Consider the following 23,896-nt stretch of genomic DNA (forward strand, 5'->3'; position numbering starts at 1 on the left):
ATATTTTACTCCAGGGTTTTGTCACTTAATGAAACGTACAAGAGGCAGCATTTCAGATTGAGTAGCTTCATTTCAATAAAATCAGAAGCTTAAAATGTGACAACCATCTCCTGGTCTTCCAGGGTCACTTACTTGCTTTTCTGGTAATTTTTTTGTTTAGATACGGGCATGGTTTCATAATAGAGGACCAAATCAATTGTCAGGTGTGCCAGTGCTGTTTTGTATGCATAGAAACGTATCTTGAAAGCAAGAGGTGCTAACTTGTGCCAATACTACCTTGGTGTAGTCTTTTAACACCTGGCCTACCTGTTTTGCTTGAAGTGCCAGAATTTGTTTGTGCCTTAGGCAAATATGTCTCTGTGTTTATGAACTGGAATAATTTTCTATTTATGTCTGCCTCATATTTATATATCATAAGATAGTTAAAAGAGGTGGCAATTCCGTAGCTTTCCTTTTGAAGAGAAAATGACCAGATAGCCATACCAATGTAGATAAGTCCTTCAAAATGCACTTACTGTTCTTTTCCTCTTATTTTCCTTTGTTCCATTTCTTTGCTGCTTCTTTGTCTCCCATTTTATCCATGCTCCTCTTCTTTCCCTTTCTGTTCTCCTTTCAGCATTTCCTTCTCTTTCTACACAGTTATCCACCTTATTATGTCTTCCTTCTCCCCCACAAATTATTGTTTGGTCTTCTGCATATCTTTATTGAATCCATGTGCATCTCCCCCATGCCATTCTTCTTTTCTCCAGTGCTCCCACTCAATAATTTTCCGCCCAGCCCAGCCATTTTTTAAATTTACCTTTAGCTTTATTATTATTAACCTTTTTTCTCCAAAAGCCTTTCCTAGACTAGGCCTCACTTTGAATCAAGGTGTTTCAGAGACCTTGGATTTTCCTCTTCACCTATCCTTCCTCTGTTGTGTTTGGCAACTCCTCTTCCTGAAGGGCATTTTGGGGGTGGTTGTGCTCATCTAAGTACTGTTTTAAAAAAAAAAGAAGGAGCAGGTGGAGTTACTTGAATAACAAAATAGAAATAATAAGCAATATCATCATCATTTTATTTGTATGCCGCCTTTCCATAGTTGAAACTATGCTCAAGGCGGCTTACAACATGACAAGATTTACATAGTTACAAACAGAAGTCATAAACAATAAATAAAACGCATCAAAAGTACACAACCTAATGGACACAATTTCCACATGAATAATAAGTTCTAAAACTAAAGATACAACTTCCAACTGGAAGATTGTAATTGAAAATGAATAAATTATTTAATAAAACTAAAGATAAAACAATAATATCAGTAACAGTAACAGCTCTTTCAACCCCCCAGAATCAATACTCCAGCCCAAGAATCTGTTCAACAGCCTCAACTTGTGTAGCTGGAGTCAGTCAGCACTCCACTCTCCCAGGCCAGATGGGAAAGGGCCAGTAAGGCAGGGTGCAGGTCTTCTAGGGCTCACAGCCAAGATGGTCTCATTTAAAACAACACAGATAAAAATTAAAAACAATTTAAAAGAGGAGCCCTTGGTGCTAAGCAGCAACTGCAGTCCTTGTGAAACCTGTCAAGCCCCGCCCCAAGCCAGGTGGAGAGAAGCAAGGGCGGGGCCCTTTAGGCCCTCAGCAGGCAGTCCTATCAATCATTTGAGGTGGCTATCCATGTATATATGCTTTGTTGTCCTGCCTTGCTTGGAATTCTAGTGGTTGGGGCTCTGAGGTTCAAAGGAACCTCAGATGTGGATACGTCTCATGCCTTTCAGCAGGGTCATGTGTGCATCTTCCCTGTTTAAATAGACTGATAAATGAAGGATCCCCTAAAACAGTGATGGCCAAACTTGGAACTACAACTCCCATCATCCCTAGCTAACAGGACCAGTGGTCAGGGATGATGGGAATTGTAGTCCCAAAACAGCCGGAGGGTCAAGTTTGGCCGTCGCTGCCCTAAAACATATTGGAGAATAGGCCCCTTCCTATTCATTTTCCTTACCTTGCCCATCCCTTTAAGGTATGTGTACGTATATATGAGATCTAAACCATTCTGGGGCTTTGAGACCATTTCTATAAATACCATGTTGTATAGTTTCTCCTTAAGTTTAGCACTTCCATTCACTCAGTTTAACACTAACACAATTAATGCTTTGCTTTTTCTTTTGAAAAACCACTAAAAAAGACAATTGCAAAAATATCTTCTTGTAATGTGCAGTTTTGGATATGACTTGGCAGGTACATGCCTTCCTTTCTCAACTTTCAGATCGGAATTGACTCTTTCTTTTAAAATTGTTGTTTCAAAGCTGCGTCAAGAAGTTGTGGTATGCATGAGAAGAGATACTGCTCTGGAAACAGCACTGAACGCCAAGGCATACAAACGTAGCAAACGGCAGTCCCTGCGGGAAGCTCGCATCACTGAGAAGCTGGAGAAACAGCAGAAGATCGAACAAGAACGAAAACGCCGGCAAAAACATCAGGCATGCAATTCTTCTGTTTTTATGTGAGATGGTGGTGTGGAGAGGAGGGTGGCAAAAAGAGCAGTGCCGGTGAACATTTATTATACTACTAATGTTTCCATTTTATTTTTCTACATGAAGTTACTGCATTGTTGTAGGTAACTAATATGCAGCAAACAAAGTAACCCCATCAATTTCTTGAATGAGGAGAAGGGAAAATTAGGTGGTGGGGTTGAAATCACTCCTAAATGTTAAGAAGGCTAAAGGGTTAAGAGAAGAGGGTTAAAAGAAGAGATAAAGGGAAGTAAAATGTATGGCAACAATGGAGGTGAAGAACTAGGTGCATCACTGGTCAAAGAGCTATTGAAAATATGGAGTTAACCATCTTTGGTATCCATCGCTGTAGGTCTGATTTCTTTAGCATAAAAAGTTAGCCTATCGCTGGCCTGTTTATCCAGAGAGGGAGGTAGATGAGATTTCTAACGTTCTCTACAATAAACTTCTTAGCTACTAAAACGGTTCCTGTATTTTCAGATTATCATGTATTGGAACTGCCTAAACATAAGACTATGATTAAAATCTTAAATAAGAGTACACTGCACTGTTTTGCTTAGGACTGTTGAGTAGCATTCCCACTACAATCCTGTGAGGTAGGTTACAGCAGGCATAGGCAAACTCCAGCCCTCCAGGTGTTTGGGACTACAATTTCCATCATCCCTCGCTAACAGGACCAGTGGTCAGGGATGATGAGAATTGTCATCCCGAAACATCTGGAGGGCCAAGTCAGGGATGATGACAGTGGAGTAGAGATTTGAACCCAGGTCTTCATAGTCCAATCCCAAACCTTTTTCCACTGCATCTCACTAACTATAGGATAGGGTCATGTTCACTCCTTGTTCACCTTTGGCCACTCTCTGTATCTGAGGAGGAGATGTTTTTGATTCACTGAGTATCCTTTGGCTTACCATTCTCACACGACTGAGCCTACCTCACAAACAATTTTGGTGTTCCCATCAGGAGTTTATGGGCAGCTTGGTGTACATTGGGCTTCCCTGGAGGTTGCCTCAACCTGAGCACTCTGTTTGTCTGCTTCTGGCTTTGTGGAGATAAGACTAAAGGAAATTACAAACAGAAATTGAGATTTTGGCTGGAGGAAGGAAACCTAAATTATTGGAAGCAGTAACATCCTGCATAACATTTGCAACAGCTAAGAATGTGACTGGGCTTAATATGCAATTGAATACACTTGTAATGGGCATTTTGTGATTGCTGATATCACAGTTGTAGATTGCCAACAGTCTTAAGAGGCTCTGTCACAGGTGTATAAATTCTTTAATCCCTTTCGTATTACATTTCCTTTTAGGAGTACCTCAATAGCATTCTTCAGCATGCCAAGGATTTTAAAGAATACCACCGATCTGTCACAGGGAAGATTCAAAAACTTACAAAGGCTGTGGCCACTTACCATGCCAATACTGAGCGTGAGCAAAAGAAGGAGAATGAGAGAATTGAGAAGGAGAGAATGCGCAGGTTGATGGTAAGGTTTGTTTCAAGATTGGAAACTAGAAATGTTTCAGGCATAAAATTTGCCCAGCTGAGCTTGCAGTAGATTGCAGTTTGGTACACTTTGTTTTAAATAACGGTTGTTCCTAATTTAAAGCATTTTTTTTTTAAAAGGCTGAAGATGAAGAAGGGTACCGCAAGCTAATTGATCAAAAGAAAGATAAGCGCTTAGCCTACCTGCTTCAGCAAACAGATGAATATGTGGCCAACCTGACAGAGCTGGTGAGACAGCACAAGGCTGCCCAAGTTGCAAAGGAGAAAAAGAAGAAGAAGAAAAAGAAGGTAAGCTGGAGTTCATTAACTTGCTGTGATCAATAATGCTGATGAAATGCAAACTTCGTATAAGCATTTGGGTTGGAAGATGCTTTTCATTTCATTTCAGGCCTTTGGTTGTGTGCTTCTGAAATGGGTCCAATTCTCTAGTTATTTTATTTTTTGGCATAAACAACATAGCATTGCTATCATAGCAAATCAGAATAGATCACACAATATCCATAAATAAAACACACAAAGCAATTGTTGTTAAATAGACTACTATTTCAACATTTTATGTTAAAACCAGTCCTTTTTCATGAACAAATAATATGACTAAAGGATCTAACTGTTCTGTCATAACCTGTTAGATTTCTCACGGCATCTTTTGAAGCTGCCGAGAAGGTCCAGAATATGCAAAACATACCAGCTCTTCAACATGTTCCTTACTCATCTATAAATGTGATTAAGCCTTAGATGTCATATACCAACAGAACATATATTTATAGAAACTCTTAAGATTTGTACTTACATTTTGTTGTGGAACATGTTGCCATAGCCAGTTCTGGGCACCTAAGGAAATACCTTGCTCCAAATCCCTTTCCCATAGCAAGCAGCCGGTTTGCGGTTCCTTCTCAAAAACTTCCTGCTTTAAGGAACATAGATGTTTCTGTGTCTGAGTGCAATTAATTAAATCGAATTTATTTCCTTTAAAGCTTCCAGTTTTCTATATGTTGCCTTGGAACATGTTTCTGCTCTATTTGTACTAGATCTTTAAAATTTTGTAATGTGGGTCTTGGTAATGCAATAAGCAAGTTATATACCCATTCTCAATTGAGCATGGGAGGTATCCAAGTGGATTACAATCTCCCCTATTGATTGGAAGGCAAGACTCATATGAACAGCTTTTTCCTGGAGACGTCTCCTGGTCCTTCAGTTCATTTTCTGCCTTTGCTTGGAGCAAATCCTACTTGCTACTCCTGTGTGTTATTCCTGAGCCTCAGGCCTGTTGTTTTTCCTCCATTTAGTTAGTCCCTTGTTTGTTTTCTCCTGGTCCCAGTCTCCTTTTCTTCAGCATTCTTTTTTTTATTATTATTTTTGTCTGAAAGCAAAGGAGGAAGAAACACTTTCTTATCATTCTACATTGGTTTGTTGCCTATATTCTCTTATTACCTGTTTTTACTCCCTCTCCTCCCATGCTCCTACAGGAAAAAAGGCGATAGTCTCCAAAATTATGCTCAGCATTACATCATGACACATTATGTCAGGGTGGTCAAGCATTCGTGGACTGCCTCAATAATTGTCAGGAGGCAAGTTCCATCCTCTACTGTCAATGTGCATGTTCTCCGGGAGCTGATAGTGTTTCTTGGTTGACCCCAGTTGTTGATGTTGCAGCCACAACCAGGAATGAGATCCTCATAGCACTGTACCTACTTTACAAAGGATCACTGTGGCTCTTGTCTTCAGTACAAAACCATCCAGGATTCTTCCTGTACTCGCTGCAGACACGCTCTCCAGCCAGCACCATTATCACCCACAAATGTTAGCCCTGCAGTGTCAAATGTGGGCCTCCAGAGGGCACATGATGACTTTGATTATACCAGGCATCCCCAAACTCAGCCCTCCAGATGTTTTGGGACTACAACTCCCATCATCCCTAGGTAACAGGACCAGTGGTCAGGGATGATGGGAATTGTCGTCCCAAAACATCTGGAGGGCCGAGTTTGGGGGTGCCTGGATTATATTGAGGAGATTGATTCAGAAGGAGAAGGCATTTTAAATGCACTAGCAGTGATTGAAACTGCAGTTCTCCAGAGGGGATCAAACTGAATGGTTAAGTCAATGTCTGCTGTTAACTTGACAGTTATTAAGCCAGTCCTCTTGTTTTCACCATGACCTACAGATCATTTTGAACCACCTGAAGGATCATGGGTTTCTCATCAGTCAAGACAGAAGCCATCTACATTCCACTTGCAGGATTCAGCATAAGGGAGCAATGATAAATACTGCTCAAGGCACATCCCCACTCTTCCTACTGAGAAGTTCTGCTTCACCATGGCATCTATGGCCTCTAGCAGGACAGCAGAAATAATGGTTCTTGCCCAAGCTTTGGAACACATATTGCCATGGGAAAGTTTCTATTCTAGGCCACATCAGTGGACACTTCTCTCATATCAAGATGCCACTCTGGAAATTTATTTTTTCCCATGTGGCAGTCTCTGTGCTGGTGGACAAGATCTACCAACTTCTCCAGGGGAGTCCTGATCAAGGACTTGCTGTACATGAATAAATGCCAGTTTCTTAGGATAGGGAACCCACTGCAGGGGCACATGGGATATATCAGAAGCATCCCACAGCTTCAGCTGAAGGACCAGCAACTTCAGTTCCTCCTCTCCTTGTAATCTTTTCATTCTAGCTGGTCACTGCACTCCGTAACTAAGAGAAATGCTGCTTGAGGTTCGTTGCTGTTTTTGCCTCCTTCGTCACAATCTCTTTTCTTTTCGTGTCATGTCTTAGATTGTAAGGCTGAAGGCAAGAAATGTTTTATCCCTGACATCTAGGAGCCTTTTTTTGGCTGAAGAGTGGGATAAAAGTGTCTTAAGTAAATAAAGTGTTTAAAAATGCAATTTCCTATTCTGTTAACAAAGGATTAATGTTCTTCCTTTATTTCCAGAAGGCTGAAACTGCAGAAGGACAGACACCGGCAATTGGACCAGATGGTGAAGTAAGATCCAATAACAACAACAATAATCATAATAATATTCTCCCTATTCATGACTTTTCTAGCCACAGTTTAGTGTGCTGATCTGTAGCCATTAGTCATAACACTATAAAGTGCTATGGAGCAGTCATCAGATACTGTTCCACTTCATTCTTTCCCTATTTCCCAATTCCTTAAAATGGTTAAATGGATATTCCATGTTCAGAGACAGTTACCGAGAAGGACACAACAGGCCAGGGGCTGAGTGCTTTGGCCTTCATGCCCTGCTTAACATGCTGCTAGAAAAGTCTAGAAAAGTCCAATGGGGTGACCTGACATAGGCAGTCTTTGTGTTCCCAGTGTGCTCTCACTACTTGTGCATCTAGTCTGACCATCAAGAGCAGCACAAATCCTTGAAGAATTTCGGGGAGTTTTGTACTTTATAATCCCAAGCAAATGTTAAGGACGTTCCATTAAAAAGGCATTGCTCCCTTCCACTTAACCCAAGCCAGAGCCACCATGTTCTTAGGCCTAAACAGAAGAATCGTATAGAATACTTTACCAGAGCCCTGTCTAGCCATCAAGGCATGAAAATGACAGTTTCAAAAATGGAGAGCAACTGCCTATGTTGCTTTTGTGCTGGCAATAACCTCTTCTCATCCTGTAAGTTCTGTTGCATGCCTTTTCAATGTTTGGTCCTTTCTTTATGTTCTTTTATATGTTTTGATTACTTCCCACTGAAAAGCTCACCTGATTTTGTGGAGCAGATTCCTTGGTGGTAGTAGCAGGTTCCACCTGAGGCTCAGGATCCGTGTCCTGAACCTTGGTCTGTTTTGGATTGTCTGGACAAAGCGGAAGGCATGGAAACCCAGCACTTGAGCCACAGGCTTAGATTAAGGTTTTTGACTATGTGGAAATGAATTTTGGAGGATAGCCAGCATCAACATTCACAGGAGAAAATTGAAAGAAATGTTAAAAACAAGTTTCTGATTGCTTCTTGAAAATCAAAGCTTACCTGGTAGGCTAGAGGCTGTACTAACTTGCCGCAGTCAACCCAGCTGATGGTTCTTTACAAACTTGTCAAACTGCCCAACATTTTTGGTAGTTTTCCCTCAGACTAGCATTTACATACCATTAATACAAAGAAAATACAGTAGCGATATCTTTAGAGCATCAGGTCTTTTACGTGATAAAGGACTTTGCCTGTATAGTAAAGGAATAACCCTTCATGTAACATCCTATCTAAATTAAACTGATAAGCCATTTAATTTATATCCACGCAAGTAACAAAAGGCAACTAGTTCTAATTCTAAAAACAACTAAATCTAAATATATATATTTTAAATATTTAGGAACAAGAAAATTAAAAACTCAAGGAAACCATGTAATAACTTCTTCCACCTTCAACAGTCAGTTAGAAATGAGTATATTCAAACAGCTGTTGTGATGACCTCATTTACCAACCAGCATTGTTGTCTAAGCATGACTTCATAGAGGAAAGAGAGAAGAATGGTGATTGGCTGACTAGATGTTCCTGCTTATAGGGCTTTCCACAAGCTTTATATGATCATATTTCAATATCTGCTTCTTAGGAGGGTCAGCAGAATCATTAGCCTGAAGAAGTTAGGGCCTGCTGCCCAGTTAAAAAACCCCTCAACTAGCATGTTTTTGTGCCTTTCAACAAAGATTGTTCTTCAGAAATCTGCCAGTGAAGCTTAATATGAACATTGCTGTTTCACTGCAGTTAAAGGCAATTTGAGCACCAGCTCTCTGAGAGGTTCAAAGAAGAAACTACAGAACTGCTTTTGAACAATTGAGCAGAAAATAAATGAGCTGTTTAAGCAGAAAGATGAACTAATGAAGAAGCTTGAAAACTTGTTGTTGAAAATTAAACGGGAAACACACAAGTGCTGCCTCACGCAAAATGACCTCAAGAGTATTGTCAATGTGTTGAAAGTGATGGAGAAACAGTTAAAACAGGAGACTCACCACCATGTTGAAATAAAGCTAAATTTGAAAAATGAGCTCTGCAAGGAACATGAAGGTTTTGGAAAAGATCATGAAAGGGCTGCAGATGAAAGAAATGGTACCTAGGCTTCAACGAGAAACTGTGGAAAATGAAGAGCTGAAGAATCAACTTAAAAGAAGCCAAAGAATAAATTGCATGTATAAATAAGTAACAATGATATAAAACTGCTTAAGGCTCAGTATGAGAAACATCCACCTGATGAGAGGACCATCAAAGCCCAGGCTGTAAATAAGCTGGCTGTAGTCATTTCAGTCCAAGTCTCCTGGTCCTTATTTGCCAGCTGCTTCCCTATCGCAGCTTCACTGCAAACAGACCATAGATTTTCAGCCATTTAGATGGTATCATAATCATAATTTTATTTGTGTGCCAACGTGAGGAGATTTACATAATTACACACATAACAAAAGTAGTCATAAACAATAAATAAAACACATTAAAACATACACAACCAAATTTATTTTAAATAAAATTTATTATAAAAGCAAACATACACAACCAAATTGAGCAATTTCCACATAAATCATAATGCAATCTAAAAATAGAGATACAAAAAATTAATATCTATAACAGCAAAACAGCCCCTAAACAGTACCCCAACCCAAGAGTTTGTTCAGCAGCCTCAGCTTTTGTAGCTGGAGTTGGTCAGTGCCCTGCTCTCCCAGGCCAAGTGGGAAAAGCTAGCAGGGCAAAGAGACAGCATTGCATGTACTCACTAATTTCTTCTGACCCTTTGTCTATTCTAATCAAACATATGTGAAGCACTCCAATAGCTGCAGGAATGTGCAAGTTTCCCTGTCCTTGTCCAACCAAGTGTCCACTATGTCACAAAAGCTCTCAGTAAGCCATTTTTTCCCATAGAATTATAGTGTTGGAAGGTACCTTGAGGGTCCACCCCCTGCAATGCAGGAATCTTAACCAGATCCTACATGACAGGTGACCAACCAAATTTTCTTTAAAAGGATGCATAAACAGTACCATCATTGGGGACCCTCATTTTTTGTACTGTGGGAATATAAAACAATAAGTTTAACACACATTTGTGTTTTTTCAGCCTTTGGATGAAACCAGCCAAATGAGTGACCTACCTGTGAAAGTGATCCATGTAGAAAGTGGGAAAATTCTTACTGGCACGGATGCACCGAAAGCAGGACAACTGGATACTTGGTTAGAAATGAATCCTGGGTAAGTTGACAACAGATTTAATCCTTTGTATTTTGCCATGAAATTAGCACCTTGTAACTGCATCCTGTTTGTTTGTTTGTTTGTTTGTTTGTTGAAAAGTCATTTTCATGGAGTCATCCACTACTTCTGAACTTTGATTGTTAAGAAAAGCTAGTTTGTAATATGCCTCTAAGTTTTGTCTTCAAAAGGGGAGTATTGGTATGGCAACAGCTATTAGCCTCAGTTGCTTAAATCAGAGGTTTTCAACTTGTGTGCCTCAGCACCCTTGGCTGACAGCAATTGGTCAGGGATGCCGTGGGAGGGCCCTCCTTCTCCCTCCCTCCCTCTTGACATCATTCTTGCATATCTGCAAATCAATCAATCTTTGTCTTTTTCCCCACCCCAGTCCAGCCTGAATCATGCTGCTCCTCCTGCTGTTCCCACTTACATGCACACCAAAAACCGCACCCGAAAAGGGTGGGGTGGGGCAGGGCTGAATGTGGGTGGTGGGTGGGGGGCGGAACAGGGAAATCCCTACATAAACACGTCCTGTAATGGAACCCCAGTGTACATGGCTACCACGGGGGAGCTGCAGAAAGAATGTGGTTGGTCAAGGGCACTGTGGACTCAAAAAGGTTCCCTATATAAATCAAGCTTCCCTATAAAGAGACAGTAAATCTGGCTACCAGTTTCTAACAAGGCATCTCAGATGCCTCCAGCTGTTCACAGTTGGGGGGGAAGGATGCTGGCCTTAGGTAGCTCCTTGATCTGATCCCACAGGGCTCTTCGTATGTACTTGGGGCTCACATTCATGAAACCTTCCTTTGGTTGGATGGCATGTTACAGAGCCAGTGTTCTCTTTGTTTGATTTTCCCACTCAGCAATATTGCCCTACTTTGGAAATCCCAAGTCATAGCTTCCCTCACTGTGTGGGAAAACAGAAAATTTGATTTGTGGTGAACTTAGATTTTGCTTGTTTATCAGAGAAACATTTTTCCCTTCCAGCCTTGGGCATATTAGGGATTACTTTTTGCTGTGTGTACAAGGGACTGGAGTGGGGATAACTTTTTAGAAATGTCTCATTTTCTCTGTTCAAGATTCCCCCACCCCTAGTGCTACTGACAGAATACAGACCCCTATTTTCTAGACTTGAGATTCTTTCTTCCTGCAAACTCCCCCAGTGACTTCAGAAAAGAGGAGCAACCCTAGTCAGATTGCTCTCCATGACTGATTAAGTAGAAAATTAAGAGTATCACATTTTCCTATCTAATTTTTTTCCCCGTGTTATCCATATTAGCCATTTTAATATCTGTTTAAATAGATATGAAGTAGCACCAAGATCTGACAGTGAAGAAAGCGGATCAGAAGAGGAAGAAGAGGTATGAAGGAATGGCTCAGCTTTCACATAATTTTCTTGATCGTGTTCTGTGCAGATGTAGCAGATAAGCCAGAAGACTGCTGTGGAGGCATGGTCAATGCCCACAAATTGTATCTACATAAATTCCATGTTAAATATTATGATATACACAGGCTGTGGTTCTTGAGATTTTGCCTGTGGTTGGTCAGTGTGTACAAGTATTTCAGCAGACTGTCCTAATTAAGACAGCATTGAAAGCATTTTGATTTTACTTCGGTATACATATCAAAACTGATGCAGTTTCTGTTTCTGACAGGAGGAGGAAGAGGAACAACCACAACCTTCTCAGTCTGCTTTACCTGTGGAAGAGAAGAAGAAAATTCCAGATCCAGATAGCGATGATGTATCTGAAGTGGATGCAAGGCACATTATTGAGTAAGGCTCACATCATCCCTCCGTGTTTATGTTACCAGCTATCTTTCAGGTTTACCTCTAAATATAAGTGAAAGTGTCAGATGAAGGTGTTGGTCTCTTCCTTCACTGGAGGTTTTTAAACAGAGGTAGGGATGTTATCTTGTCAGGGATGATTGAGCCAGATAACCGTTGGGGTCCCTTCCAACTCTGCAATTCTGTGATTCTAATGTATAAGTTCACCCCACAAGGAGAAGAGGGCAGAGTCTGTGCTTGTAAGTCTACCAAAGTGTCTGAAATCAACACACACAAAGACTTTAACACCAGGAGCAGAAAGATACAAGGCTGTAGTTAAACAGGCTTGAGCAGAGGTTGCTCTTCTGATATCTCTTGTTCTTGCCCGACCTTTCCTACAGCCCACTTTCAAAGGGGCAAGAGGAAGAGTTCTCCTTCTACAGTCAAGGAGTAGAAGAGACTCTCTCGCTCCCTATCTCTCTCTCTCTCTCTCTCTCCCCTACCCAAGAGGATAGGAGTTGGGGAAAGGACCTATTACTCTCCACCCCCATATACACGTAGGTATCAGGGACACCATAGATCCGGGGTTAGTAGCTGGGTCTGGTTGTGTAAATTATTTTCAGCCTGCCTTTCTGGCTGACAGGAGGCCTCCAAGGTAACCAACAGAAAATGAAAATTAGTGCACAGTAACATATAATACAATTATTTTTAAATAGTCATGACTTGTGAAAAATTAAGGGATTAATTAATTAAATTTAATTTATTCGCCATACATTTTTCATCTCAAGCTGATTTACAGTAAAAGCAGGCAATACATTTCAGTAACAATAAACTATGGATAAAAATAACTTATATAACTAATTGGCTAAAAAATATAGCACAGCAGCAGCATCAGATCCCCCAGTCATTCACCTAAGAGAGAAGCAGGTTATAGATCACTTGAATGATCCTAGAAGAGGGGATCCACGGTGCTGTGTAGAGTTAGATCTGCCCTCACTGTTCCTTGTATAGTGGAACATTGACTTTCGAATGTAATCTGTTCCGGAAATCAGTTAGACTTCTAAAACATTTGAAAACCAAGGATCAAAGGGCTGTGAGCAAGTTCAGTGGGGAAAATTGAGAAATGCGCCTCAGATGCTGTTCGACTTCCAAGGCATGTTTGAAAATGGAAGCATTCACTTCTCGGTTTTTGGCGTCCGGCAGCTGAAATGTTCAGCAGCCGAGACATCCAAAAACCAAGGTTTGACTATATTGCAACCCTCTTCCCAGAGGCCACAACCCTCCCACAGTACTAGGAACTTTAGGCAGGGCCTTCCCCCAAAAGAGAAATAAACCCAGCCCCAACTCCTCCCACAGCCCAGAGGGTGGGGAGGCTAACTGGGATGATGCCGCAGTTCAGAGGAGGTGTTTTTTCACCTTAACCTCTTGCGAGTTTCCAACCTAAAACATTTATCTCCCACGTTTAGGTTGATCCTACACAAAAAATACACAACCAACCAACTAATAACCCCGCTCAAACAAACAATAGTCTTTGTCATCCTGCGCTATAAAAGGTTAAGTTTTCTTTTAAATGTTCTAAGTTAGTAAGGGTTTTACCAGTTAGGTATATGATCCAAGTTTACCCCTCCCCCCCTCTCATTTTTTCTCTCATTCTTAACCCATTTTCCCAACCTGTTTAATTTTTTTCCTTAGGAATGCAAAGCAAGATGTTGATGATGAGTATGGAGTGTCTCAAGCCCTGGCAAGGGGGTTACAGTCTTACTACGCTGTGGCTCACGCAGTCACTGAAAGGGTGGACAAGCAGTCCACTCTCATGGTGAATGGTGTCCTCAAGCAGTATCAGGTGAGAAACTGAAAGCAAGGCCCTTTACTTCAGAACAGTGTTAGCTTAGGCACTTGTGCTGGGTGTAGATGTGCTTAAAATTGCAAAAGAGGAAGCAAGTATTGACAGTATTTTCTCTCCATTTGTCCAGAAACGTGTGAGCATTTCTTTTTCTTTTCCCATAGATTAAAGGTTTAGAGTGGCTAGTATCCTTGTACAATAATAATCTAAATGGAATCCTGGCAGATGAAATGGGTCTGGGTAAGACAATCCAGACCATTGCTTTAATTACATACCTCATGGAGCACAAACGTATCAATGGACCGTTCCTCATTATAGTACCTCTGTCGTAAGTATTCCTATTGGATCCATCTGCCACTTAAGGATTGTCACATTCAAACGCTTCTGTGTTCATGCAAAATATCTTATTGTAGTACATCACCATTATAGTTCTGATGCAGCCATCTGGGCTGGTCTGCTTCGTGCAGAAATATGAACAAAATATGGTCACCAAATTCAGGAAACATGATAGAAACAGGGTGAGACTAGCAGTGTATGTGTGGCGATAGTATAAATAACTTTCTGAATTGGGAGCGTTAAAGATTAGACCTATTAAGCATAGCAAGAAATCGCTGAGGGAGTGTGGCTGGTGTAATGCTGGAAGTATTATTTAACTCAGACTTAGCAAAAAGCTGGTTTGCATTAACCACTGCATGGCCACTTTTTGAGGCACGTTACTAGGCCAGATTAATCCCATTCAGTTCTTTGATTCCATGTAACTGTATAGTTGGTTGATTTGAATCAGGTGGTCAAAAGTCAAAAAGTGCTATGAAATGTGTAAATACTGTATTTGAAGTGCCACAGGGAACTAGTCTGCTTTGTATTATTCCTCCAAAGCTTTTAGTGTTCTATTCTTAAGAGGAACTAGGTCCATAATTCATATCGTTATTTGATGCAGTATTTGCAAGAGAGACGGCAAAAGCATTACATGAGCTTTGCTAATAAAACAAATGGCTGCTTGAAAAACAAGTTTGCATGTCAAACTCTGTTTCAGGATCGGTGAAACTGACTCTTATCTCCAGCTGACCAAATCACCCGATAAACTGGCAGTTGTGAATGCACATTTGTAATGCACTTTTTTGATGTGCTATTTTGAAGGGGTTGTACGCAGTTCTTGTTTTTTAAACTGCCAATCTTCGTATTATGTGTGGTTCATGACTATATAAAATGAAGTCTTTGCTGTTTTTCTGTTCTAGAACTCTCTCAAACTGGGCATATGAATTTGATAAGTGGGCTCCTTCTGTGGTTAAAGTCTCATACAAGGTAAGTATTGTGGTTCAGATTTTCATTTCAAATTTGTCAAGATGGAATGATGAGTCAGTTATGATTCCCATCATCCTCTGACTGAAAGCAAATTGTTGCATTTCCCTGTACATTCAGAAACAACTGTGGCATAATATTGGGGGCGGGGTCACCTTCCTGTTTCTTAAACTACTCTTGCCCATCAGTGTAACAGGACTGCTACAGAAAAGCTTCTAAAGTTAAAGAGAGAAAATGCTTATTTTTTCTTCTTATTTTCCAACGTCCAGCATATTTGTTTGTGGCCCAAAGTTGTCAGCCCTCCCCCCAAGCCTCTTGCTTTTCAACTTTTTCCTGCAAATAACACACAGCTTCCCCCCATAATCCCTCAGACCTGTGTGTGAAAAGGAAATTTCTGTTTCCTTAAGTGGTATGCATCTTCATCAGCCTTTCTCCATTAACCCTTCTTTCTCAGACATCTCCCTGTACCTTCTGCCTTTTTCTTCAGTGCTCCTTTTTAATTTACCTTTCCTGTTTCTGCTTATTTGTGCATTGTCTGCTTTTCTTATAATTCCTTCCAGCCTATAAGCTCTACATTCCTTGTATCTAAGTTTCCCTCAGCCAGCCCCACAAAGCCCCTGTCTTTTGTTTGCCTTCCTTTGCTAAATCTTGACTGCAGACAACTTTGTTAGAAAGTTCATGTTCTAGCTCAGCCAGACAGAGTCAGGGGTTTCGCAGCCGCAAGTGCAACACAAATGTCAATTATTTCTCTGAATTCTGTGCTTAGTTTTTCTTAATTCTTTTTGTTAGGGCTCTCCGGCTGCAAGACGGGCATTTGTACCTCAGCTTCGAAGTGGGAAGTTTAATGTTTTGCTCACTACATATGAATATATCATCAAAGATAAGCACATTCTTGCAAAGGTGAGGCTTTCCTGTTTGAAAGCAGGATTTGCTGGTGTGTTGATTTTCCATTAGTTCTAGAAATGAATCATTGTGGTATCCTAAAGGTATAGACAATATTAAACAGCTTTTCTTGCAAAGCCAACGTTAAGTAAAATACATTATTGGTATTAGAATAACAGATAAATGAAGCATTTACAACATCCCCCCACCATGCATAACATTTTCTTGATTACTGAAAAATGGAGGACCCTTGCTTATTTTGTCCTTTTAAACCAGGGACAGGGAACCTATGGCTCTCCAGATGTTCCTTCCTTGACTACCATCAATGCTGGCTTGGGCTTATGGGAACATCTGGCAAGCCACAGGTTTCCCCACCCCTGAATTAAACTGTGGTGTCTTCTCTCCCAGTCACTTGATCTTCAAGATGGATCATGTCAGTTATGTCTTCTGAAGCAATTCAAAGTGGCAGGCCCCTCTCCTCTCTGATTAAGAGCAGATACCCGTCTCACCCATAATGAAAGGGAGAAAGAAAGAGTGTAGTGTACGTGTGAATATGTTGGTTTTTTAAAAAAGAAGAGTAATTCAGCTAATGCAAATGGCACTTGTTGCATATGGTACTGTGGTTGAATATGATATGCAATCTCTTGCTTCTCAGTTCTCCTTTGGGTGAGATACTTTTGCTGCAGTAACACCTGTACAGTATTATTTGCTCATTGGTTGCGGTTTGTCTTGGTTGCATGAATAACACTGCATGTGCTCTGTTGTGTTATGTCCTTATTAAATTTTCAATAAAAAGCAATATTGAAAGAACAAAAACAAATAACGGCTTATGTCAGCCCACATGTCAGCTGCCTCGTATGGCTCATTAACTTCAACTGCAATCATCGAACCCTTTGCCATAAAGCAACAGCAGTGTCCTGGGAGATGTTGCCAAGATGGGGTATTAATAAGTGCCAATTCACAACTTTCTCATCATGATTACATTTGAGTAATTGCTCACAAGAGCCATAGCACTAGTTTAGCCTATGTGGGATGCTTCAGAAGTCCCATTTCTCTGGAGCATTTGAGGATGGTGAGAATTTCCCCGTCTTCAATACTTCCATTATATTGATTCTACCTGTTATATTGCTTCTACAAATTAGTGGCATAGTGAATATTCCCCTGCATTTTTCTTAGGTGCAAATTAAAACTGAACTAGTTTAACAGATACCTAGCTACATCCAAACTATCACCTTGCTGTGGGGTGAGCTGTACTGTATTGAAAGCCTAACAATCATACCTGAGAAGTAAACTCTTAAGTAAAGTAGATTTGGTTACTGTCCTGCACCATCAGATTCGTTGGAAGTACATGATTGTTGACGAAGGTCACCGAATGAAGAACCACCATTGCAAGCTCACCCAAGTCCTGAATACACACTATGTAGCTCCACGTCGTCTGCTTCTCACAGGGACTCCACTACAGAATAAGCTGCCTGAACTATGGGCTCTGCTCAACTTTCTCCTTCCAACTATCTTCAAGAGCTGCAGCACGTTTGAACAGTGGTTTAATGCTCCTTTTGCCATGACTGGAGAAAAGGTAAGTGCAGGAAGAAGCGTCTACCAGTGTTTTTCACCCAGGGTTTTTCACTCCAGGCTCTGGAGTCATTTCCTGTCAGTCCCATGAAATTTTGCAATCTTCCACCTTCACTTTCCCCTCCTTGCACTCTCCAGTCACCCATAAATATTACCAGTTTTTATTTAATTTTTCTTAGGGAGAGGGGTTTGGATTTTTTTAGGGTGTCACAATGTGATACAGATGTCTTACAAAAAAAATAAATACTGTTTTTAACCAATTTGATTTATTAGAGTCTTGTGATTCTGTGTGACTCCAAATAGTTTTATTGCAATGATTAGGTCCATTGGCACAACATTTCTAACATTTTGTACATTCTTTTAGTGAGCTCAAGTGTTAGGCCATATTTACTTTCAGAATTGACTTCGCTGTTGACTGTCTTAGTATACATGCATGCAGCGTGCTGTTCTGATCAGATGCAATGGTGAATTTCCTTTCAAGGCCTCTCTTCCACTGTGTATTGTTCAATATAGTAAGTACCAGTGGGACTGCAATTAACCCATAGTAGAAGGCACTGCTAAAGAAAAACACCTTTCTGGTGTTTGCTTTTAATATTTTGCATTTCGAAAGACAGTGCTCACTCTGAGGTAGAGCTTTAATACTACGCCAATTTTGTGTATGTGTGCATTTGGCACTTCAAATAGTTTGGGGCAGAAGATGAATAGGGATAGAAGATCCACATTTTCCCTGTGATTACATTTGGTTTGACTTCTGGGTGGACATTTTCCTCATTCCAAGCCCTTTAAGAGAACTGTAGCATTTCTCGCTTGCTCCTGCCCTCCTCCTCCTGTGGCAGCATGTATGTGGAGGAGGGGGGGGGAAATGCGAAAGTTTATTTTGGGGGGAAGTGGATGGGAAATACACGCGCGCACACACACACACACACACTTATAGTGCTGTTACTGTCTGTTACTTTGTTTTTCAGTCTATGCAAGATGTTTCCTCTAATTTGCCATGTTGTAATCTTGATGCTCACAGCATTTTAAGTCAGGGTTACAGATTGGTAAATTAGAGCATCCGTAACCAATGGTGACTTGGGGCCAAATTAAGTAGACTTGCCTCTCGGAAGCCAGGTTGCTGTCAATCAGCAAAGGGGCTGTAGGATTTGAAACAGAGAAATGGATGGCAGGAGGAATGTACTAAAGCTTCACCCTTCCGTTCCCTGCTGCTTTTCCCTTAAGAGACAGCACTCATATCTGTTGCAGCAAAAAGGCTGTCTGGAACCCCCGCTGGGAAAGGGGGCTGTAGGGGAAGCATCAGGTGCAGGAGGCATTAAGCACTGTGCCCTCTTTGACCATTTTACACCTCTTTGGTAGTCTGGCTTTGCTTTCAAAGATCTTCTTCAACCCTGCTGCATTTCTCTATCTATTGATATGTGAGATTGCGTAATTGTTACGGCAATTGTGATAATTTTAGGGGATTAGAGATGAATCAGTGAAATGAAATTTTTTTGGTTCATGGTTTTATTGTTTATTGTTAACATTATACTTAGTAATGATAGTATGGGCTTTTTGTCTGAAAGTGATCATACTTTTTTTCTAGTGATGTTGGGAAAATATATTTAAATAACGCTTGTTTCCTTGAATCTGCGTGCAACTAAAAACAGGTGGATTTAAATGAAGAAGAAACTATTCTGATTATCCGTCGTTTGCACAAAGTGTTGCGTCCCTTCCTGCTAAGAAGGTTAAAGAAGGAGGTAGAAGCACAGCTGCCTGAAAAGGTAACACTTAAAAAGCAGGCAATAGTCCAGCTCTTAGTAGAATCTTTCATATCATGTTGTCCATATGCAAGTTCTTCTGCATGGCATCATTCCTAGTTCACTTGTTTTGAAGGGGCTGTTGGAGATTCTGTTTTATCAAGGAAAGTCAGTAGAGAGGCTTGGGACATGGGAGGCGTGATGGTTCAGTTGTAGAGTGGCAGTTTAGTACCAAACGAAAATGGTTCTTTGGTAGCTGAGATGGCGAAGACCTAGAGCTGGAAACTTGGAGAGCCACCAGCAGAATGTACAGTACAAGACTAGACAAATAAATGGCTTGTCTCAGAATAAAGCTTGGTATGTATCAATGGACCATTCGTGTAATTTCAAAGAAGGCTGGGGTACTGCTACTAAAGACATCTTTCATTACTTCAGGCTTAAGATGCTCTTCTGTGTGCTTTTGACTTGTTGCGGCTTTTTTGCTGACTATTGTCTAGAATTTAGGATTGTGATGCTCCATCCCCAACACAGAGCCTGGAATCAGTTGTAATATTTAACTTCGTGGGAATATTTCTGTCTTGTATTCTGTTTCTAGCTCTTGTGGTTGCAGAGAAAAATCTGAGCACTGCATAGTTTGTGGGAGGAAATGAAGCCCTCCTTTTGGTGCAGCTGTCTTCATTCTGTAGGGCTTGACACAAGATTAATTGAAAAGAAAGGTGACAAAAAATGAGTGTGGAACGAACAGTTCTGGCAGTATTTTGTCCTTCACTCTCAGTGCACACACATACCACATCCAAAGATCACAGGGCAGTTCAAAACATAAAAATACAAAATGAAAGCAAACTGCATACTAAAACAAAACCAATAACCTCTTCCCATAAACCCATTTTAAAGGCCATAGAATTTACTTGGTTGGCGTATTCTGTGATCTGCATCCTAGATCAGGGGTGTAGAACTCAGAGGCTGATAGAATAAGAGCTTTCTGATTCAGTTATGGTACAGTGGTACCTCGCAAGACGAATGCCTCGCAAGACGAAAGAGTTTTTCGTTTTTTGAGTTGCTTCGCAAGACGAATTTCCCTATGGGCTTGCTTCGCAAGACAAAAAACGAAAACGTCTTGCAAGTTTGTTTCCTTTTTCTTAAAACCGTTAATACCCAATGGGAAACTGTGCTTCGCAAGATGAAAAATTCGCAAGACGAAAAAACTTGCAGAACGAATTAATTTCGTCTTGCGAGGCACCACTGTATTTGATCTCTCCCAGGGCATGGTTGGATCCTACTCCAGGGAGCTGTACTGACTACTACCTCTTCCCTTTCAGAATGAGATCACAAATGGGGCATGTCCTGAGCCTTTTTGATTCAGTCTTTCCTTATACTTTTGCTAACAGCTGCTTCCTGGGCATCTGGCCCAGGAGAGATCCCATGAGGTCCAGTTGACTATTAGATATCAGAAAGATCTGCTGTAATGAGTTTTACAAACAACAACAACAACCATCCTAAAGTTGATGACTTAAGGCAAATTTATCCATAGAGGAATCCCAAACAAATGTTTGGCAGAAGTTGACCTAACTGCCTTCATCTCAGCATCACTGTAACTTATCACCATTGTCAGTGTTATCACAGATCCCTATATTGTGTGTAGGGTAGATGAGATCCTTTCATGCAGATGAGATCCTCACATCTGCATGCAATGCCAAATTTTGCCCTCCAGGAGAGCTCTCTTCTGACAGATCTGCTAGCTACATGAATATCAGCTTCCAATGCAATTGGAGGAGTCGTCATTCAGGAAGCTTGGGGCCCTTTCATAACTTCTGTAATTCTTGCTAAACAATTAAGAGAGATTTACCACTACCAGAGTGTTTCCAGCTCAAAGGTTTTCATATTTCTATGTTGGTATTGTATAGGACTTGGCTCTTTCTCACCTTTCTGCAACACAAGCCTTCCTTCTAAAACAGACATGGCCATGGAGAACTTACATTTTGTTTGTTTGGTCTCATAGAATCTTTGGACATACTTGGTGGGTATGACCACAGAGATTACAAAACCAACTATTCAGCCACCACAATTGCACTACCTGAAAACTGAGTCTGCAAACTCTGGTGGATACAGCTGCATGCAAACAGATGCATGCCTTAACACAACCTGTTAAGAAATTAATCTGACTATAAACACTATTCTGAAGGGGAAATGGTGGTACTCAAATCTGCCCCAGCTCTGTTTGGTTGTCTGCTATGTCCTAGGATTTGCCCATCAGCTCTCTTACTAGCTCTTTTCTGTGAAAGGGTGCTCCAGAAATACATTAATATTAATATATTTTTAAAAATCTTTTTTTATATACTAGGGGTTGTACCCCCTACTTACATTGCTTGCCAACTCCCTCCCTTTGCACCCAGGCAAACCCCACCCTCCCTTTATGCCTGTTCAACCTCCCTTTATACCTCACTCCCCTAAATCCTTCCTTTACTCTTTAACCCCTCAAAAATCCCCCTCCTCCCTTTATACCCCCAAACTCTCCTGCTTCATGAAGCCCCACTTCGCTGTACAACGTGCCTCCCAAAACCCTTCCTCCTGCAGCTCATCCCAAAAAACAACTTCCCCTCACAGCTTGCCAAAACCACCGCTCCCTTTACATGTCGCCAAACCCCCATCCCTTTCGTCCCTGTCCCTCACTGCTGCTGCTGTGTGAAGCTGTGGGGGGAAGGAGAGAGAGAAAAAATGCATTTTGAAATTCAAGCTTCCTTCTCTCTTTTTACATGAGAGAAGAAAGCTTCTTATTTCCCTTTGTTTCCCAGTCTAATGCTGCAGACCAATTAGAGAGAAAAATGTGCATTTTAAAATGGGGCAGGAATGAAGGGAAAAACCTTTCTCTGCTTTGTTCACCTCCCACCCCCACCAGTAGCAATGAGGAGCTCAGGAAACAAGCTGGGCCTGCTCCAAACCTTTCCACCCCACCCCCTGCCTCAAGTGTCCCCCATCCTAAATTTGTGCACCTGGTTATGCCTGTCTAAGTGCAGAACCTTTCATTTGTCCCTGTTAAAAAGCATTTTGTTGGGTTGGGCCCAGTTTTCCCGTCTGTGAAGGCCATCTTGCATCCTGATTCTGTTTTCTGAAATATGAGCTACCCCTCCCAGTTTGTTGTCATCTGCAGATTTGATTAGCATCCCCTCTATTCCTCATCCAAGGACAGAACCCTGTGGCATCCCTCCTGTTACTTTTTTCCAGGATGACGAGGAACCATTTGTGGGGACTCTTTGGAAAGCCTTATATCAAGTCAGAGACCATTGGTCCATCTATCTCAGTACTGTATACACTGACTAACATAGGCTCTCCAAGGTTTCAGACAGAGCAACTTTTCCAGCCCTACCTAAAGGTACCAGGGATTGATTGAACTTAGAACCTTCTCCCCAACCGCCCCCGAATACTGCTACTCAAAGATTTCTACAAGTCTGAAGACACTGAAAGCAATGAAATCTTCCAAACTCAGGAAGGTTATTTGAATCCATGCTTTGTGAATGCAGTTTCATGAATTAATATCTCCTCTCTCTGTTCACAACAGGTGGAATATGTGATTAAGTGTGATATGTCTGCATTACAAAGGGTACTTTATAGACACATGCAAGCCAAGGGAGTGCTGCTTACGGATGGATCGGAGAAGGACAAAAAGGTTTGGACTTTTTCTCTCTTTTCTCAACCTTTTTCTCTAATGTGCAGTAAGGACGGGCATCTTATTGCCAGGTCTAGTCAATTAGTGTTTTTATTCTTTCCATGCAAGGGTTGTTGTTATGATAGACAATGTTTTTTTCAGAGGGGAAAGCAACCATTTTACTAAAGAATTTGGGTTTGGGCTCTTGAGGGCCTTCACATTCATGATGAAGAAACATCAGCTCTCTTTACACAAGCCATTGAACAAACAATAATAGTATCTGACCATAACACTGTTTTGAAACGTGATTTTAAAATTTCTTACTAGTTCCAAAATTTGTAGCAATATCAAGGTGAGAAGCTTTTCTGCAGTGGTGCTCATTTTTTAAAACGTGATGCTGCAACATGGTTGCTTGAATAACTTTTGTGAAGAGGTGCACCTTCATGAAATTATGTACTTAGCTTATCTGGTTGCACTTCTCAAGCAAAAAAGCCAAAACAAAGCACACACTTCATGAAATAAGGCAAAAGAAGGTCTCTGCCATGGTTTATGTACTGTCCAACATTTGTTCTATTGTTTAATCCCTAGATAGAAAATGATAGATTTATTAGGAATCACAGTGATGAAATATGCCATAAATAGTTTAACACCCCCCCCCAAAAAAATTAGGTTTTGCACACATTGATATCAATAATTGTAGTTCACTTAGGGAGAAATGTTTGAGTAGTGCTGTCTTATTTTTCCAGGGCAAAGGTGGTACAAAAACGCTCATGAACACTATTATGCAGCTGAGGAAGATTTGCAACCATCCCTACATGTTTCAGCACATAGAGGTAAAGAAGTGTTTTTGGTGTTGACATTTTCAGCCCGCTCAATGAGGGCAACTAGCAATGAAGGGCCAAAAGTATTGCTGGAATACTTGTTCTTTAGCAGAAATGAGGAACTGCAGCCCCCCCCCCATGGTGTTGAACTACAACTCCCATCAGCC

The 23,896-nt window shown here is 41.0% G+C and overlaps 1 protein-coding gene and 1 long non-coding RNA gene across 15 annotated transcripts in view; one reads left to right on the forward strand and one right to left on the reverse strand.

Moving 5' to 3' along the window:
• The window catches only part of SMARCA4 (SWI/SNF related BAF chromatin remodeling complex subunit ATPase 4), a 63,885-nt gene that overhangs the window by 18,210 nt on the left and 21,779 nt on the right, over positions 1-23,896 (forward strand). For all 12 annotated transcript variants that reach the window (XM_080988034.1, XM_080988030.1, XM_080988036.1 and 9 more), the window contains 15 exons: positions 2,292-2,465; positions 3,808-3,981; positions 4,122-4,289; positions 6,934-6,984; positions 10,041-10,171; positions 11,472-11,529; positions 11,824-11,942; positions 13,626-13,776; positions 13,941-14,104; positions 15,012-15,078; positions 15,865-15,975; positions 17,291-17,533; positions 19,176-19,289; positions 22,822-22,929; positions 23,655-23,741. In XM_080988034.1, coding sequence (XP_080844160.1) covers positions 2,292-2,465; positions 3,808-3,981; positions 4,122-4,289; positions 6,934-6,984; positions 10,041-10,171; positions 11,472-11,529; positions 11,824-11,942; positions 13,626-13,776; positions 13,941-14,104; positions 15,012-15,078; positions 15,865-15,975; positions 17,291-17,533; positions 19,176-19,289; positions 22,822-22,929; positions 23,655-23,741 — 1,920 coding nt within the window. The remainder of the gene's footprint in view (positions 1-2,291; positions 2,466-3,807; positions 3,982-4,121; positions 4,290-6,933; positions 6,985-10,040; positions 10,172-11,471; positions 11,530-11,823; positions 11,943-13,625; positions 13,777-13,940; positions 14,105-15,011; positions 15,079-15,864; positions 15,976-17,290; positions 17,534-19,175; positions 19,290-22,821; positions 22,930-23,654; positions 23,742-23,896) is intronic.
• LOC308467003 lies at positions 51-9,122 on the reverse strand. Of its 3 annotated transcripts, none has more exons than XR_013981052.1 (6): positions 8,362-9,122; positions 7,711-7,866; positions 4,792-5,361; positions 4,185-4,245; positions 3,433-3,556; positions 51-977 (listed from the first exon to the last, which is right to left on the reverse strand). It is a non-coding gene; the product is annotated as an uncharacterized lncRNA (long non-coding RNA). The 3 variants fall into 3 exon arrangements; XR_013981053.1 differs by having other exon boundaries at positions 8,342-8,407; XR_013981054.1 differs by lacking the exon at positions 8,362-9,122 and adding an exon at positions 7,976-8,293.

Source organism: Podarcis pityusensis, assembly GCF_964106645.2.
Source record: "Podarcis pityusensis genome assembly, chromosome: 17".
In the NCBI taxonomy this organism is placed as follows: domain Eukaryota; kingdom Metazoa; phylum Chordata; class Lepidosauria; order Squamata; family Lacertidae; genus Podarcis; species Podarcis pityusensis.